Source organism: Gadus chalcogrammus, chromosome 4, assembly GCF_026213295.1.
Source record: "Gadus chalcogrammus isolate NIFS_2021 chromosome 4, NIFS_Gcha_1.0, whole genome shotgun sequence".
Taxonomy (NCBI): Eukaryota; Metazoa; Chordata; class Actinopteri; order Gadiformes; family Gadidae; genus Gadus; species Gadus chalcogrammus.
Window position 1 is genome coordinate 13,243,311 of NC_079415.1, and position 18,583 is coordinate 13,261,893.

General features: G+C 41.6%; 1 protein-coding gene across 1 annotated transcript; it reads right to left on the reverse strand.

Moving 5' to 3' along the window:
* Nucleotides 1-4,297: 4,297 nt before the first annotated feature.
* Nucleotides 4,298-13,339, reverse strand: LOC130380282 (C-type lectin domain family 2 member B-like). The gene is made up of 6 exons (XM_056587439.1): nt 12,738-13,339; nt 12,092-12,199; nt 10,461-10,529; nt 7,320-7,480; nt 7,101-7,207; nt 4,298-4,833 (listed from the first exon to the last, which is right to left on the reverse strand). The coding sequence occupies exons 1-6, from the start codon at nt 12,901-12,903 to the stop codon at nt 4,728-4,730; spliced, it is 717 nt and encodes a 238-aa protein (XP_056443414.1). The 5' UTR covers nt 12,904-13,339; the 3' UTR covers nt 4,298-4,727.
* Nucleotides 13,340-18,583: the final 5,244 nt, after the last annotated feature.

Here is an 18,583-nt window from a genome sequence, read left to right on the forward strand (position 1 = left end):
GAACTATACAATATACACACTGAAGGCATGATGCCACCATTGTGAGGGCCGTTGTAACCCAGTGTCCATCCTCAGGGGAAGGGGACAGAGAGAGAGACAGAGAGAGACTACATTACTTGTACTGAAACTTTGCTCGTCTCCCTTTCAGTGCAGCAAAGCGGTCAATGACTTTCTCATTGAAATCACGCATGTTGAGGACTAGTTCCCTGGCAAGTGCATTCTGACGTTCCTGGCCCATTGAATTTCGCAGGAATGTCTTCATTCTTTTCAAAGTTGAGAAAAATCTCTCAGCTTCAGCTGTTGTCTCAGGAGTAGTTATGAGAATGTTCAACAAACTCACAGCCTCAGATAATGTCTCCTGGAGGTTGCAGCTCATCTCTTTGCCTTGTTCAGCATGGGATATGCCTTCACAGTGGCATTCAGAGCTAGCCTGGCTCCGCCCGCCTAAGTACTTCCGCTCAATTTGAATTTCCCTTCAGTACTAGGTCTGGACCTGCTGTATGTAATTTGGTTTTCTGGGGCCGCCACAGCGGCGCCCAATCAGCGAACAGAGGGCGTGTCTGAGAACAATGACGATGGCGTGTTGTCAACGATTAGACCCAGCTTCGAAAGTTGACTGCATACATCATCTCTGGCCTTACTATAAAATATTGATTTACAATGTGCAATTTTTCCCTGATAAATTAAATTCGACGAACAAAACCTGCAGCTGTCGTTGACGGACATTTTCGTGCAGACGCGCAAGGTGTTTGGTTTGTGTACAACCTGCGCGTGATTCCCGGCGCATGACATACGTCACAACCAAACGTTAGCGATTGGTTATGGCAGATCCAGAGTGGCACTGGGCAGATCCAATCATTTTAAACTTCAACAGACACCCGCCTTCAAGTGAGTTAACGTTTGTCAATTGATTAGGTCCAGACTCTCTGTACAAATGAAATTAAATGAAGTGAAGTACGAGAGTCTGGTAGAACCAGGCTAATTCAGAGCATCAGCATGAAATTAATGGCAGTACCTTTCAAACATATTTCCTTGTACTAAGGTAGCACTCACAAGGTGGCCAGTGAAAGAGAACCTCGCTTTGGTGTGAGCCAGGATGGTGTCGCAGAACTCTTCAGACAGCCTCTGCTTCGTCGGTTCCTAATGGCTCTTGCAGCTGGTCAAAGTCTCTGAATGCAAACAAACCAATAATTTGTTTGTTAGGCTGTGTACAGTACTGTAGTCTACGTCAGTGGTTTTCAAACTGTGGGGCGCCCCCCCCCTGGGGGGTGCCAGAGTTCTTCAGGGGGGGCGCGACGTGAGAAAAAAATAAACCCAAAAAAAACCCTGAAAGACGATGATTCAAATCATCAGTCGTACTTCAACTGTAGAAGTAACATAACTAAATCAATTTTCAACCGTTTATCTTCGTGCAAACCATTTAACAAATCTACACACTTGTACCTTCAATAATATCTAAACAGAATTTCGATATCATTTAAAATGTCTTCAGAATCACAGTTTTAGTTTCATACCGCTTCGTTTTCAGCTGTTTTCATTGAAGACGTCAGCCCATTCTGATACACCTACTTCTAGACATCGTAACTCATTCCTTTTTCAACCGTTTACCATCGTTCAAACCATTAAACAAATCTACACACTTGTATCTTCAATACTATCGAAACAGAATTTTGATAGCATTTATACTTTTTTCAGAATCACAGTTTTAGTTTCAGACCGGCGTCGTTTTCAGTTGCTTATAATAATTTAGGTCACCATAGCAACGCCAAACAAACCCCGACGAATAGTCGAATCTCTGGACTGAAAAGGCAGATCTGATTCGACTCAGAAAATTCAGAGTCGGGGACCCTGAATGAATCTGTAAACTGGCAGTTTACACAGATTAAGATGTTCAAATGTATTTAATTTTTTTTAAGCTAAAACATGCTGAGATAAAGTTGTTAAATTGTGTTGTTTAAAAACGCACAAAGATGTTGTAATGTTTCAGAAATATGTTTAAAAAATATGTTAAAAAATTTGTTTCAAATGTTTCAAAAATATGTTCCAAATGTTTTAAAATTATGATCGGAGATGTTTGAAATGTGTAAAACAATTAAAATAGCTTTCAAAACACAGGTATTTAGAAAAAAAAATTGGGGGGGGGGGGGGGGGGGCTCAGCTGAATTTTTTTCTCTGAGGGGGGGCTCACTCTCTCACACTTTGAAAACCCCTGGTCTACGTGATGCACATGTTCACACTTTATCCAGTACAAAGATGTCAGTATACCCACTTAAAATGGGCAGGGATGCATAATATTAGTGTTAAACACTGTTTCTTATCTATTGTGTTGGTAACTTCACTCATAAATCTATCTACAGTCAAGTATGCATTTAGACAAATACAATAAAATATCAATATAATATGGGCAACCTTTTATGTGTGGTTGTTCAAGACACACTGAAGGCATGATGAGTATACCCACTTAAAATGGGCAGGGATGCGTAATGTGGGAGCGTGTCTATGTTCCCCGGGTCCCATGTTCCCCGGGTCCTATGTTCCCCGCTTTTCCCAAAAAGGGTCCTATGTTCCCCGATATGTATGTGACCGGGGAACATAGGACCCTTTTTCAAAAAAAGGGTTCTATGTTCCCCGGTCTGTTACTTTTTCGACCATTACTGCCAAATTCCGGCCGAGATAACTACAATTGCATGTCTTTACCTTTTGTGGAAGAGGGAGAGACGTCGGAGAACCTGACGAAATCTATTCTAACGCCGGTAAACAAACCCTGAGAAGCCCAATCCCTACGAGAGCTCCCCGCGCTACGGCCATCTGGAGGCGCACAGAGCTTTTGGCCGTGATATTATTATACAATTATATTATATTATATACTATTATATAAAGAGCTCCGGGAGTCGCAAACTGCAACAATCACTTTCTCCTCCATGCTGCAGTTCACCCCGGACTGCACTGTACTGAGTTGGCCGGTTGAACACTGATTGGCTGTTACGTTACACATGTCACTCAGTGGCCACGCTGTTGAACGCCGATTGGCTGTCATCACGCTAATGTCGCGTCAAAGTTTAAATATTTTTAAAGATTGATAGATTGCGGGGAACATAGGACCCCTTTCCCAGAAAAGGGTCCTATGTTCCCCGCTTTTCCCAAAAAGGGTCCTATGCTCCCCGGTATGTATGGCCACAGGGGAACATAGGACCCTTTTTGGGAAAAACAGGGAACATAGGACAATTTTTTTTTTAAAAGGGTCCTATGTTCCCCGAGCGGGGGAACATAGGGATGACCCCTTCTTGCTCACCTCATCGTTGTGGCGACGAACAGCTAGCCGGTATCCCTCGTCCAGTTGAGTGGCAATGTTCACCCTCCCAATAGTCGCAAATCTCAAGCAGCTATCCATGTGGATCTTTGGCATCTCATGCTTCTTGATTTTCTCAGATAGATGGTGCATCTTTCGATACCCAAACAGTGCTGTCTGTCGTCAGGGTGGAAGAGTAGGCAGTGGTAGCAGAAGACTGTGTTAGCTTCTTCACAACCTGCTAGCCAGCTTTTTTTCTCGTACCAATTTGTTGAAAATCCTCGGGTGTAGGAGTTTCCCCCCTTTGTAGAAATTTGTTTAATTATACATTTTGGTCTTGGAGGTCCTGATTGTTTTAATGCCAATTTGTCTGAATTGGATCGTCGACTAAATGGAACTTCTTTCAGAGACGCATTGGAATTGCACACATTAGCTGCCATGTTGAAATTAGCTAGTGACTTAATCAAAGATAGCCCTTCGCGCTCTTTGCTCAGTTACGTATGACCTAAGCACGTTAGGGTGAGTCCCAAATCTCCATTGAAAATGCTTTGAAGGCTCATTTTCAGAAAAAAAAAGTTTTAACATTACAGTCAATGGTCGAATGCTTGGGCGATTTTCCAAGTCAATGAGAGGCGGGACCATTTGAAACACTACTTGTTGGACAATGACAGATAATATGTCTAGAACACTGAAAACTACTTTTGCTGTGATAGAATTGGCTAAAAAAATCCTCTATCTCTCAGTTGGTAGTGCGTCGCCCACATCGCCCCTATACACCATCCGCCCCTGCTCCGGTCATGAAACTTTGTAGACATTTGTCTCTCCGCACGATGACCAAATGTTCCCTAAGTAACCCATTGCCTGCAACAACATGGCCGCCGGAAGGCCAAATTAGTCCAATACACTTTCTTCGTGATAGAAAGACGGATTATGGCAAGATCCCTCTCACACATCCTCTCCCCCTGTCACAAGCAATACACACCTACAATCAGGTGGATCCTCCTCAAAATGTGTTTTATTACAAGGAATTTTTCTTGGTATTTGGTGCAATCAATAACAAACAAACCTTGGTAAAGTGAGAAAATAAGCCACAAGCACTGAAAGCAGAAAACTATAGAAATAGAAACATTTACTTAAAGAAAACATTATGGCAAATATCTAAGGAATATAAAAGAGATTTAGAACAGTCTGTTCTTTAAAATATAAGCTTTACTGCTATGCAAGAATGTGCAAAATAGGACAGTGGAATGTGCACATGTTCAAAGTATTTAGTAGACGGCAAATAACGTAACTTAAATACATACACAAAGGGATTTCTAAGTGAATCAGTGATACAGTAAAGAAGATGAGCAAATGTATCTGTGATGTTATTAAAATTGTAAAATTTTCCACACCAGTGTGTCTGTGTGCTGGTTGGCTGTACCCTGCCATGGTGAGCTCATTCTATTATTTTCTCACAGATCCAGTTTTGTTTGGAGCTGCAGGCGAAACAACTCAGAGGTCTCAAAGCACAGGGTTCTTCTTCCGGGCTGTCGTGCCCGAAACTGTGAAAGAAACAACCGGTAAATCATCGGCATTATTTACCAAGCATCTTCAGAGATACATCGGGTGACCATGATTCTGAAAGGGGTACTTCCACATCGTGGGATTGTAGGTCTGATATTCACTAGGGCTGGCCCGAATTATTAAAATATTCGAATACTCGTTCGGAAAATTAGTATTCAAAGCTTAAATCAGTATTCAGAGCTTCGTTGTTGTTTTTTTTTCCACGTACCTGACGTTACCAGAGCGAGGGAGGCAAACTATAAGCGACACCAAGCAGAGAAGTGAGAGAGGTGGATGAAGAATAGATATCTTGTTTCCCTTTACTTTACAACACAACATTAGCGGGATCTCGGGATGAAAAGTAATGCTTGGCGAAATGCTAACCGTAGCTTAGTTTGTTTACGTTCGCTGTACAGCGCTGCGCCAATGAACTGTGACTGGCTTTCTGCAGAGCGTGAGCGTCTTGGGAATTCCCTGGTCAATATAATGGATATAATATGGACACATAAGACAATCAATATTCAGTATTTGTTATGGATTTAATATACAAATTCCCTGAGAATATACACGTTCCACGATGAATTGAAAAGCTCCCCTAAGGGCTGAGATGGCAGAGGACAGCTGATTTGGAACGGAGCAACAGCTGTTCGCTTCCACGGGGAAAAACTTAGGAACTCCAACTTACTTAGGCCCAGTGGCGTCTTTGCATTAGGGGCCAGTGGGGCACGGCCCCACCAGAGAACGCTGCCGTGCAGGGCACGATTATACTTTTCTTTTTTTTTTCAAAAATGTCATTGAGCATAAGTTAATAATACATTAATTGTTAATAATTAATTACATGTCCGCAGTTTTAATTTGATGAACGCAATTGTTGTAGTGTAGTAGTTGTGTGTGAAACAGTTCGTTGCTCCGTCTCGTCTGTTCCGCTCGGTGGGGCACAGCCGAGATGGCCCCGTCTGCTGCAGTGTAGAAAACTGGTGCTGTTGCGCGAGCAAGCGCGTGCGCAGCGCCCACTTCTGTTTCGGCGGTGGGGCCAGAAGTTTAGTGCCCCAAAGCTCTTCTCATTGGCTGATTTGTAGAAAGGGCGGGGTTTACGGCGGGAGCCGATCAGATCTTGCTAGCTGGCTAACGTAGTTACTGTTACAGTTACTGTTACAGTAAATAACAACAAATGGACGTTTCATTCATTAAAAGATGAATCGTGTTGAGTATCTGTCTCATGTGAGATTTAGCACTTGAATAGAGGTTGGAGATAAAACGTTTGGGACCACATCGCCTGACGGATTTAATCATTATTCAAGAGGGAAAGGACAAGAATAGATCGTTCAACCAGGAGTGGTTCAAGCGGAAAAAAATGCTTGTGTTTTCCCTCAGCCACACAAAGGAGACCAGACAGCACTGTCCTTAAAGCACAGGTACTGTGCTTTAAATGCCATACTTCTTCTTTTTTTGGTATATTGTGAGTGGTGGCTTTGTATATTGATTGCTGTGTAAAGGGTGTGCGCCGTTGTGTTTTTATTGTTGCCACGTTGTTTTCTTGAGTTTTGATATTGTGAGATCTTGAACGCTGCCATTTGGTGGTGCTATTGCTATAATAGCCTAATATATGTCGTCAGATTCGCGTTTGAGTGATGGCATTATTCAGCTGCAATTTTGGTCCCCTCTGTCACTTGCTACTGTTTTTTTTGTGATGGTAGTAATATGTGGTATTTCTGGATTGCGTTATAATATTTTCCTGCATGGGCCCCACCAGAGTTTCCAAACCAAAATCGCCACTGCTTAGGCCTAATAATTAACGTTCAAAAGCTATTAAATCTTCAACAAAATATGCAGATACTGTCTAAATCGGTTCCAGGGAGTATATAGGGATTATTAATGTTGTTTTTGATGGTGTGTTTTTCTGGAACGAGTATTCGAATATTCGCTCGGAAAAACCAACGAGTATTCGAAGCCTGAAAAATGGTATTCGGGCCAGCCCTAATTTTCACAAAGCAACGGTGATGGGAGTGACCTTGTGGAGAATGGTTTGGATATGCTGTGACTGTAACCACCGCCGTGTTGTTTGCTTACGTTTAGTTGAAATTATGCAAATTATTCCATTAATCATTATTTAATTCTATGGTAATAATTTAACCCCCTACAAACCCCATGCCAATCAAAGTAAATACCCTCTCCATCCCGACGGATGCTGAAACAAGCATCCTACTGAGATTTTCTCAGACACACAGGCCTCTTTTGAATATCTATTGAAAAATAGTTCTCTTACCTTTTAGTGGGGAGACGAGTACCATCCACCCAATGGCACACTCCATCATCGTTTCTCTTCAGACCCACCCATGCTGGCTTGTCAGAAGACAATCTAGAAACAATTTCCTTGTTTCACAAAAATGGAGAATGACCAAATGAAAGGGATCATTGATTAGCACGGTTGGGGGGAGAGAGGTCGACAACGTAACGCTCAATGTTAAGGAGAAGGACAGCTCACCTGCTCCTCTCTAGTGGTTATGCTGGCTAGGTCGGCTTGTGTGCAGACACAATCTTTTCCGCTTTCCTCACTGCTCTTTCTTTCTTGGCTTCCAATTTGCGGGCAGATGGAGTAACAACTGCAGGGAAGTTTTTTCCAATTATGAGTACACCCCATTTGCTCTGCGAAAAATACGAAAAAAACATGAATTGACATAGACACACTAATAATTAATTGAATTCCCTGGAGGCAGGGCAATTGATGAAGAAGCATTTATTTAGGGCATTTGTTGCCGGGAAAGTATTTGTTAAGCAGAGATTCAACTTTATGGCTGCAAGTGGAGAAGAAGATAAAGTAAAAGCGTCAATCTTGCTGCACGTGATAGGTGAGGATGCATTGGATATGTGCAACAGTTCCCAACTTGATGATGATGCGAGCCTGGATGAGCTAATGGACAAGTTTGAAGAGTACTTTGTGCCAAAACAGAACATTATGTTTGAGAGATATAAGTTTTTCTCATGTGATCAAAAAGAAGGAGTAGGTTGCACACACTGAGTAAGACGTGTGAATTTGTAAATTTGAAAGACTAGCTAGTTAGAGACAAAATCGTCTGTGGCATACCCGATAATGGACTCAGAGAAAGACTGTTGTGGCAGCAAAACTTGACATTGGACAAAACTATTAACATGTGCAGAGCCAAATAAATCCAAATAAATAGAAGTCGCAAAGAGAGGCTAAAACAGACTTTAAATATGGGAAATGTGGAGGAAGCCACAAACCAGTCGTGTCCAGCATATGGCAAGGAGTGTCATAACTGCGGGAAAAATAACCACTTCTCAAAATACTGAAAAAGCGGACGCCTTTAAGAAAAAGAAGGCACCTGCAGTTGAAGAGGAACATAAGGAGTTATTTGTGGATGCTGTGCATATAAAGGAGGCTAAAGATTAAGAAGAATGGATAGTGCCATAGACTGTTAACAGTACTATAATTCCATTCAAACTGGACACGGGAGCCTCAGTCAACCCCATATCTGTGAATGAGTATGAGAAACTCACCGTGAAAAGCAAAATATTCCAAGGAAAGCTCCAAGCTTTGTACTTTCAACACGCCAGAGGGAAGGTACAGATTCTTACGTCTGGCATATGGGATCCTGTCAGCGCCAAAGCGCTGACACCTAACCCTAACCCTGGTATGTGTTCTTTCAACACATACCAGGAGTCGATATCATGATGGATGACATCATCGTGTGGGCGTCCAGCCGAACTGAAGAACATGATGTGCGACTGAGACAGGTGCTCGACCTGACACGGCAAGTAAACTTAAAACTCAACAAAGATATATGCCTGTTTGGATTAAAGTCATTGACATTTGTTCGGGATGTTGTCCCTGAGGCAGGGATTTGTCTGGCGTTGCTATAGTTACCGGTCTTGTGTGTACCAACGCTTTAATAGGTAGCCTATCTATTAGGTTTATCTATAATTTATCTTTTTATGAATAAAACGCATCAAAAATAAAACAGTGCAAAGACAAACTGCCGAACTTTTTTTTTAATCAAATAGACCTAAAGATAATGGCGATTTCTTTTTTATTACTGGAAAAAAATTATAAAAAATAACTCGGTGTTGGCCTCAACACCGGTAACACAGGTAAAACCGTATACCGCAGCAACCCTAAATGGTACTAATAATTGGCATAATAATTTCTTTCGGTGTTTCGGTTTTCGGCCTTGGTTTCCTCATTTTCGGTTTCGGCCAAGAATTTTAATTTCGGTGCATCCCTAGTTTCTAGGTATGGTAACTCCCCTTGCAAAATTCATACCTCAGCTGTCAACAAAGTCAGCGCCACTCAGGTGTCTCCTGGAGGAAAAAAATGAATCGACATGGTCACCAGAGCAGGAAGACTGCTTTAAAAACTTGAAGGGAATACTCACCAACAAGCCTGTGCTTAAGTTCTATGACCCGGAGGCACGGATTAAAGCTGACGCGTCACAGTACGGACTAGAGGCAGTATTGCTACAGCTACATGAAAAAGACTGGCAACCTGTTGCCTATGCGTCCAGAGCGTTGACATCAGATGAAACTAGATATGCACGGATCGAGAAAAAGAGACAATACTGAGAGGATGGCCGGAACAAAGACAAACATGTCCAGCTGCAATACAGGACTACTGGATGTGTAGAACAAAAGTCACTGTTGTGGATGGCATCATATACAAAGGAAACAAGTTTGTCATTCCACCTGCAATGCGAAGAAAATGTTACAAAAGATACATGAAGGACCTTTGGGAGAAGAAAAATGCAAGCAGAGGGCACAAGAAGTTATGTATTGGCCAATAATGAACACAGATATCAGCCATACTACGGCTTCTTGTGAATTATGTCTCACATACAGACCAAAACAGCAGGCAGAGCCGCTGATGCCACACCAAGTGCCGAAATACCCATACTACAAGGTCGGAGTTGACTTGTTCGATTGCAATGCGAATTTGAAGCATTCGCTAAAGAGTGGAGTTTTAACCACCACACGTCAAGCCCAAACTACCCAAGGTCAAATGGACTTGCAGAGAGCTCAGTTACGATCATCAAAGGAATAATGAAGAAAGCACATGAGGGAAATGAGGACTTTCACATAAGTTTATTGATCTACAGGAGCGCGCCACTGCAAAATGGGGGGGGACATAAATAAGTGAATGTTTGTAACTGTGGTTATGGTAGTATAATTTATGTTTCGCTTTGAATATTTTATAATGAGAAAACAAAGTTTGATGCTTATGGGCTAAATAATTAAGTAAACAAATGTTGTTTAATTGTTGTTATGTGGTAATGCAGTTACTTATTTTGAATGCATTTGTTTAGAAAGAAAATGCTTTACTTCTAAAGGAAGGGAGATGTGTGGATAAGGTTTATTGGACTACGTTTCCCATAAGGCTTAGCACCAGTTAGAGGCGGGTGATAGCCTTTGTGAGAAAGCTATGAGCGAGTACATGTGTTGGACCGCTAATGCAATAAAGAGTCGACAGAATCTCACTCTGAACTCAGTTCAAAACTTGAGAGCCCTGAAGAGTGCTAGGAACTAAACATGCTGCTGCGCCTGGTTTGTCATATATAAGGAACAAACATAACACTTTGTTATATATGTTGCTATGCAGTACTGTTTCACTCACCACATAGTTTCTCCAGGACCTCCATTAGTGTGCTGGTTTGGTTGAAATTATCGGCCTGTTCTTCTTTGACTGGACGTAGGGGTGAGAGTCAATCAATTACTTAGATTTGTCATTTGCCAACTCATCACACAAGACTCTTTTCAAAGAGGCGTCACTGAGGACTAACACAGGTGGCGTTCACGTCACGGTACACTGGGCAGAGAGATCACAAGCCTCCTGCAACACCGGCTTCATAGTGTATCAGGGCGTAAACCGCTCTCTAGCCTGATGTAAAACTAACAAGGCTTGCTCAATTGAACGACGAAATGGATAGACGACGGTACCCCCACTCCAGCTTTCTTGGCTTCAACGTGTTTTCCTATTGACAGGCGGTAGGATGTGCCGTCTCAGTCCCTGATGTCGGAGCAAGCCTTCTCCCTCTCCGTCAGAATACAGATCGGAAAATAGGGAACTCCCTAGAACTTCCGGGTCACAGGGGGATCAAATCAATCTAGCCCATACATTAGTCCCATACTTGTCAAATCCCATTTCATTGTCCATCAAGCAAGCCGGAGACATTTAAAATAACGGAATAACTAATTTAGGACCCGAGATCACCTAGCCCTATGATTGAATAAAGTGGCGATCTCCTAAAGGAAATGGCCTGTCCTTAAAGAGACCTTATTATGCAACTTTTCTGGTCTTAATTTGTTATTAATGACTCCTATAGCGCAACCTGACACGAATCACAGGACAAAAGACGATGCAGATTTTCGGGAAACTCTTCCTCTCATCTGGGCGCTTTCAGCATTTTCTGTCAACGCTTGGTTTCGCCCTTCTCCGCCCCCTCGCCCCCCTCCTGCCAACCCCACTCCGTTATGATTGGTTACCTTCCGGAAGACCTGCGAAGGGCAGTCGAGCTCCACCCCCTCCTTTTGCGCTTGCATGTAGCCTACTACTGGTACTTGGGTCTTTCGGAAAACCAAATAAATTAAATAAGTTTCCCTCACAACCAAAAACATTTTTTTTGGGCGGGGAAGGCATTGTTCCACAAACGTGCAAAGCTACACTGTGAAGTGAAAAGTGCGGACTTGAAGCGCACGCGCGGGCAGATTTGACCAGGCATATGGGGGCGTGGCAGGAGTGCCTCTACGTAGATGATTTCCCGGAAATGTGAGCAAGTGAATCGCAATCGTTGTTCCGAGTGTTCAGCGCTCTGCACACACCCCTCAGACTGTCAGCAGGCAATACGTCGAAATGCATGTATGTCATTATTTGACACTTTAGTATGGTTAAACATGACTATCAATCATTATAACAATGTTTATAGGTCATAAAGGTCTAAAAAGCATAATAGGTCCCCTTTAACACCCATCACACTAATGATGGTTCTGCTCCTCTGATGTACCAGGGCACTGGTAGTAAACTGTTCTTTACTAGTTTAGTCTACCATCGTGCCTTGGTGCAAAAATGAACCATAATTAATGTTATTATGAGCGATTCCTGTGTTTGTCCTCTGTCTAATGGGTTTATCGCAATCAATAAAAGATATGCCCTTGTATAAGATTCAAGGTTTGTTTCGCCAAATGCATCAAATACTGCATAGGAATCATCTGAGTATGATCGAGTACGGCCATCTTGGCTCTACTCACGGGCGATTCCGAGGCCTGTGACGACCACAAGGAGGAGAACCACGAGGAGCCAAGGCAGCACGGCTCGGATCCTGCAGGCCTTCTTCTGCCCTGAAGCCTCGGCCACCTCTTAAAGAGGGAGAGTGAGAGAGGAACAGAACAACTGACCGGTTAGAGACTGCAGTCTCAAGCCCTCACTGGTCCTGGTGGGAGTGTGGAGCATGGAACATAATAGACTGACCATGTTGTTTCTAACTAATACAACTACTAGTACAAAACGACCACTACTACTACTACTACAAAACTACCACTACTACTACTGCTACCACGGCTGCTACTACAAGAATTACATTAATAATAAATCAGATCCTTGATACAATTCTGATGTTGTTAAAATGCTTTACCATTGATACACAGTGACACAGTCCTGCAGAAAATAATAGATTGTATTTCCGTTTTACATTTTAATGTTTTCATTCTGCCAGGAATGCCGGTGCTATATAATATATATTGACCTATTTAACATCATTTTCTGGAAGAGAACATTTAAGAGTCTCGCACACTGCTGTGCTAACGTATGTCTCTATAAAATATGCAGCTTAAACATTCAGTATTAAATTGTGTTATCATGTTAAATACTATAAGGCATTGTGTTGTAATCTCATACCTGAGTATTCGTTATTCACAGCTGCCCCTTTACTGTCTCCTTCCATCCAGGGTTTATCGTAAACAAACAGACTTTCCACACTGACGTAAATATCCACAATCCTCTCCTTAACCCCCTTGGTGGTGTCCCCAGCAGCCACATTCCAATTCCCAGTCCTGGACATCATACACTTTCAACTTCACTTTCAAAGTGAAAAATTCACTCAAATACAGCGGAGACTTTCTTCACAGGCTTACAAACAAAGTCAAAGCAATGTTATGTGGTGTTAATCTATAGAGGTATCTATAGAGGAAGGAAGGTAGGTAGGTAAACCATTGTGATGGGGAAGTAAAGAGAACAGGGAAATATAAAGAAATGTTGGAGATTGTGTAGTTCCTCTTTACCATATAGGGGGCCAAGCACCAAGTGCGGTGGATCCTATTGTAATTGTAAGTTTCAGACGGATTGTTTGATATGACCACCTTTGGGACATTAAGGGCTGAAGGCTCTAATGGTGTGATCCAGATGCCTCTTACACCAAGCGTGATAAAGCTAATTTATATTGGACGTTGGATATTCGACACATTCGAAGAATCTATTTAGCACTGGCTTCGATGGACGAATTTGTGACAAAACCAACTTAGATGTGTTAATACAAGGCCTGCCTATGTAAAACAAAGCTTATTTATTTTCCAAAAACACACCATTTGATTTTATACAATTTTTTTTTCTGAGAAAATAAGCTTTGTGTTATGTGTGGGGCAGTTAGTTGATTACACCAGATGTGTTTTTATATGGGTAGGTCAAAAGGTCAAGCCGCATAATTGATTTATAGCCTTTTTTAACATAAAAAAAATAGTATAAAATCAATGGTCGGTTTTTGGAAGAAATAAGCTTTGTGTTATGTGTGGGTAAGCTGGGTTCATCGGATGTGTTTTGATATGGGTAGGTCAAAAGGTCAAGCCGCATAATAGATCTATATCCTTTTTTGAGAGTAAAAAATATTTAGAAAATCAAAGGGTGGGTTTTTTGAGAAAATAAGCTTTGTGTTATGTGTGGGGAAGTTAGCTGAGTTCACCAGATGTGTTTTGATGTGGGCAGTTGAAAAGGTCAAGCCGCTTAATAGATTTTTAGCCCTTTTTAACATTATAGAAATAGTATAAAATCAAAAGGTCGGTTTTTGGAAAAAATATGCTTTCTGTTATGTGTGGGACAGTTAGCTGGGTTCATCAGATGTCTTTTGACATGGGTAGGTGAAAAGGCCAAGCCGCAAAATAGACTTGAAGCATTTAAAGCATTTTCTTTACATTAAAAAATTTTATAAAATCAAACAGTGTTTTTTTTTTTGAGAAATTAAGCTTTTTGTTATGTGTAGGACAGTAAGCTGAGTTCATCACAAGTGTTTTGACATGTGTAGGTCAAAAGTTCAAGCCGCATAATAGATTTATAGCATTTAACATTTAAAAACGTTATAAAATCAAAGGGAGTTTTTTTTTAGAGAATAAGCTTTGTGTTATGTGTAGGGCAGTTGGCAGTTGGAGTTCACCCTATGTGTTTTGACAAGGGTAAGTCAAAAGGTGAGGCCACATAATAGATTTAAAGCATTTATCAACATTAAAAATTATATAAAATCTAAATATGTTTTTTTTGTATAACATTTTTTGTTTTACATAGACAGGCTTTGTATTAACACATCTAAGTTGGTTTGACACAAATTCGTCCCTCAAAGCCAGTGCTAAATAGATTTTTCGAATGTGTCGAATTTCCAACGTCCAATATAAAACCAACTTTACCATGCTCTTACACCACCCTTACGAGTAGGGTTGGGTATCGCTTGGGTTTTATCCGATTCCGGTGCCTACTCAGTACTTTTCAAACGGTTCCGTTGCTAAAATGGTTCTCGATCGGTACTTAAAAAAACGAAACCACACACACTTGCATACATGCACGACTTGTTATCTATCTTGTTAGGGTTAGGGTTAGGTGTTTTTTAGTATCCCATAGGTCTCCCCGGGTCGTCCGTCGACTTCCGCGGTTTAAATAGAGATCTAAGGCAAGGCACGGGCCGGCGCTTGTCATTCATGGTCTAGAGGTCCACATGCATTTTTGACCCAAAAAAAAGTGTTTCTTTCATTCCGGTTGGGGTTTTTTCTGATAGAAGGGTTTTCCGTATTTTGTTTTATTGGGACCCCAGATTGTTTCGGATGGTATTCCGTAAAGGTCTGGAGGACCATCTGGAGCCAATATTGAGCATTGATAGAATTGTTATTCATATTATTTTTTAATCTATTGGTGGAGATGTTATTTTTTCTGGTTTGGTTTAATAGATTGACAGGTTTTTCGCCTTCTGTTATAGAAGAACCCCGGATTGTTTCGGATGATATTCCGTAAAGATCTGGAGGACCATTTGGAGCCAATATTGAGCATTGATAGAATTGTTATTCATTTTAATTTTGAAACCATTGGTGGAGATGTTATTCTTTCTGGTTTGGTTTAATAGATTGACAGGTTTTTCGTATTCTGTTATAGAAGAACCCCGGATTGTTTCGGATGGTAGTCCGTAAGGGCCTGGAGGGCCATTTGGAACCAAGGCTAGGTATGAGTGGAAATGTTATTCCTCTTAAAATTATGTTTGTTGAAAATTCCCTTGTAGGGTTGCAGGACATGTTCATCAGTCGTGGACCATGGGATCATCGAGTGTTTCGGCCATTATCACAAGACACCCTCACCCAAGGAAGGCCCCCCCGAGGTCGATCAACTCTCGGGTCATGTTCCATAATCCATCAAGAACCTTTTCTTTGTATAGATAGGGTTAGGGTTAGTTGTCGGGATAAACACTCGGGTTAAGGTTAGGGAATAGGGCTAAAGGTTAAGGTAAGGATTAAGATTAGGGTTAGTTGTCGGGATAAACACTCGGGTTAAGGTTAGGGAATAGGGCTAAAGGTTAAGGTAAGGATTAAGATTAGGGTTAGTTGTCGGGATAAACATTCGGGTTAAGGTTTAGGGAATAGGGCTAAAGGTTAAGGTAAGGATTAAGATTAGGGTTAGTTGTCGGGATAAACACTTGGGTTAAGGTTTAGGGAATAGGGCTAAAGGTTAAGGTAAGGATTACGATTAGGGTTAGGTGTCGGGATAAACACTCGGGTTAGGTTTAGGGAATAGGGCTAAAGGTTAAGGTAAGGATTAAGATTAGTTGTCGGGATAAACACTCGGGTTAAGGTTTAGGGAATAGGGCTAAAGGTTAAAGTAAGGATTACGATTAGGGTTAGTTGTCGGGATAAACACTCGGGTTAAGGCTAGGGAATAGGGCTAAAGGTTAAGGTAAGGATTAAGATTAAGGTTTGTGGTCGGGATAAACACTTGGGTTAAGGTTTAGGGAATAAGACTAAAGGTTAAGGTTAGGATTTAGATTTAGATAAGCGGTCGGGATAAACACTCGGGTTAAGGTTTAGGGAATAGGGCTAAAGGTTAAAGTAAGGATTAAGATTAGGGTTAGTTGTCGGGATAAACACTCGGGTTAAGGTTTAGGGAATAGGGCTAAAGGTTAAGGTAAGGATTACGATTAGGGTTAGGTGTCGGGACAAACACTCGGGTTAGGTTTAGGGAATAGGGCTAAAGGTTAAGGTAAGGATTAAGATTAGTTGTCGGGATAAACACTCGGGTTAAGGTTTAGGGAATAGGGCTAAAGGTTAAGGTAAGGATTAAGATTAGGGTTAGTTGTCGGGATAAACACTCGGGTTAAGGCTAGGGAATAGGGCTAAAGGTTAAGGTAAGGATTAAGATTAAGGTTTGTGGTCAGGATAAACACTCGGATCAAATTTAGGGAATAAGACTAAAGGTTAAGGTTAGGATTTAGATTTAGATAAGCGGTCGGGTTGAAGGCTCGGGTTAAGGTTAGGGAATAAGGCTAAAGGTTAAGGTTAGGATAAAAGATTAAGGTTGATTGTCGGGATAGACACTCGGGTTAAGATTAGGGAATAAGGCTAATGGTTAAGGTTAGGATTAAGATAAGCGGTTGGGATAAAAACTCGGGTTAAGTTTAGGGAATAGGGCTAAAGGTTAAGGTTAGGATTAAGATAAGTGGTTGGGATAAAAACTCAGGTTAAGGTTAGGGAATAAGGTTAAAGGTTAAAGTTCGGATTTAGATTTAGATAAGCGGTAGGGTTGAAGGCTTGGGTTAAGGTTAGGGAATAAGGCTAAAGGTTAAGGTTAGGATAAAGATTAAGGTTGGTTGTCGGGATAGACACTCGGGTTAAGGTTAGGGAATAAGGCTAAAGGTTAAGGTTAAGGTAAGTGGTCGGGAAAAAAAATATTCGGGTCAAGGTTAGGGAATAAGGCTAATGGTTAAGGCTAGGATTAAGATAAGTGGTTGGGATAAAAACTCGGATCAAATTTAGGGAATAAGGCTAAAGGTTAAGGTTAGGATTAAGATAAGTGGTTGGGATAACAACCCGGGTTAAGTTTAGGGAATAGGGCTAAAGGTTAAGGTTAGGATTAAGATAAGTGGTTGGGATAAAAAAACTCGGGCTAAGGTTAGGGAATAAGACTCAAGGTTAAGGTTAGGATTTAAATTTAGATAAGCGGTCGGGTTGAAGGCCCGAGTTAAGGTTAGGGAGTAAGGTTTAAAGCAGTGGTCATCAACCTTTTTAAGCCCAAGATCTCTGACCTCGACCTGTGTGAAAGGCAAGATCTACCTATTGAAGACTTGAGAAAAAACAGACAGCACAGAATGTATTTCCAATTAAAGGCCTTTTATTGAGTCTAATTGTAAGGATTACATGTAATTCTTTGCTCAGCTTTTTTTTTTTTAATCCAATCAATCAAAACGAACTGAAAAAATAAAGCCATGTGCCCTATTTCCCATTTATAAAATTGTACAACTGTGCAACAACACACACATAACACAGCAAACACAACACAACAAAGAGGAAAAAATCTTTTTCATTGCAGCATCACCTCACAACGCCATCTAAAGGCAAAAGACAGCCGTTAGGTCTGTCATGTTATTCAAATTAGTGTGATGGCTGTGACTGAATACTGTCAGGGAGTGCCTTGAAGTCTGGTTCATAGCTACAGACAGCCAGCCTGAGACAGTCAGTGAGGTGTCGGTCTGTAAGGCGGCTCCTGTACTTGGATTTGATTATTTTCATTTGTGAAAACGCCATTTCACAAAGATAAGTTGATCCAAAGTAGGCACTCACCCTTAGTGCACATGCAGTGAGGAGAGGATACTTCTCTTTGCTGACCAGTCCCCAAAAGTCACTGTCCCTTGATCTGGTTTTTAGCTCTATGTCATTTTGCAAATCAACCATCTCCATGTCAACTCCACTTGGCAAAGCAAATACCTGCTGGAATCTGTCTGCTACCTGGTCTATATCAATGGGCAGAAATGGGTTTGAGAGGAATGCAACAATAACGTCCATGACGTGTAACTCAACAAAACGCAGATTGAACTCAGTTGTCACTTTGTCCAGCTGGGCACAGTACTGCTCTGGGTTAAAAACATCCTTGTTTTTGATTGCGTGTGACATTTTCACCAGGTTGGGGAAGTGGGTCAGCCTCTTGTTCTTTAGGTGTGTGGTCCAAACACCCAGCTTGGCCTTGAACCCATTCACTGTGCTAATCATGTGGGGCAGGTGTCTGTCCCTTCCCTGCAGCTCATTGTTGAGCGTGTTTAGTTTTTCCATTAGGTCTGTTAAAAACCTCAGATCCAGTAGCCACTTATCATCGGACAGTTCCTCGTGCTCCTCGTTCCTTGTTGACAAAAAAGTCTTTATCTCAGGCAGCAAGTCAACAAATCGCTGCAACACTTTGCCGCGACTCAACCACCGGACTTCAGCGTGGAGAAGCAGGTCTCCGTATGAGGC

What these genes read in the sequence shown, in the direction of transcription:
- LOC130380282 (XM_056587439.1), bottom strand. Translation starts at nt 12,903, where the DNA reads ATGATGTCCAGGACTGGGAATTGGAATGTGGCTGCTGGGGACACCACC. An exon ending in GGTCCTGGAGAAACTATGTG is followed by an intron (nt 7,481 to 10,460) that starts GTGAGTGAAACA and finishes TATTTTTCGCAG; the next exon opens with AGCAAATGGGGTGTACTCAT. An exon ending in ACTCGTCTCCCCACTAAAAG is followed by an intron (nt 4,834 to 7,100) that starts GTAAGAGAACTA and finishes TTTCTTTCACAG; the next exon opens with TTTCGGGCACGACAGCCCGG.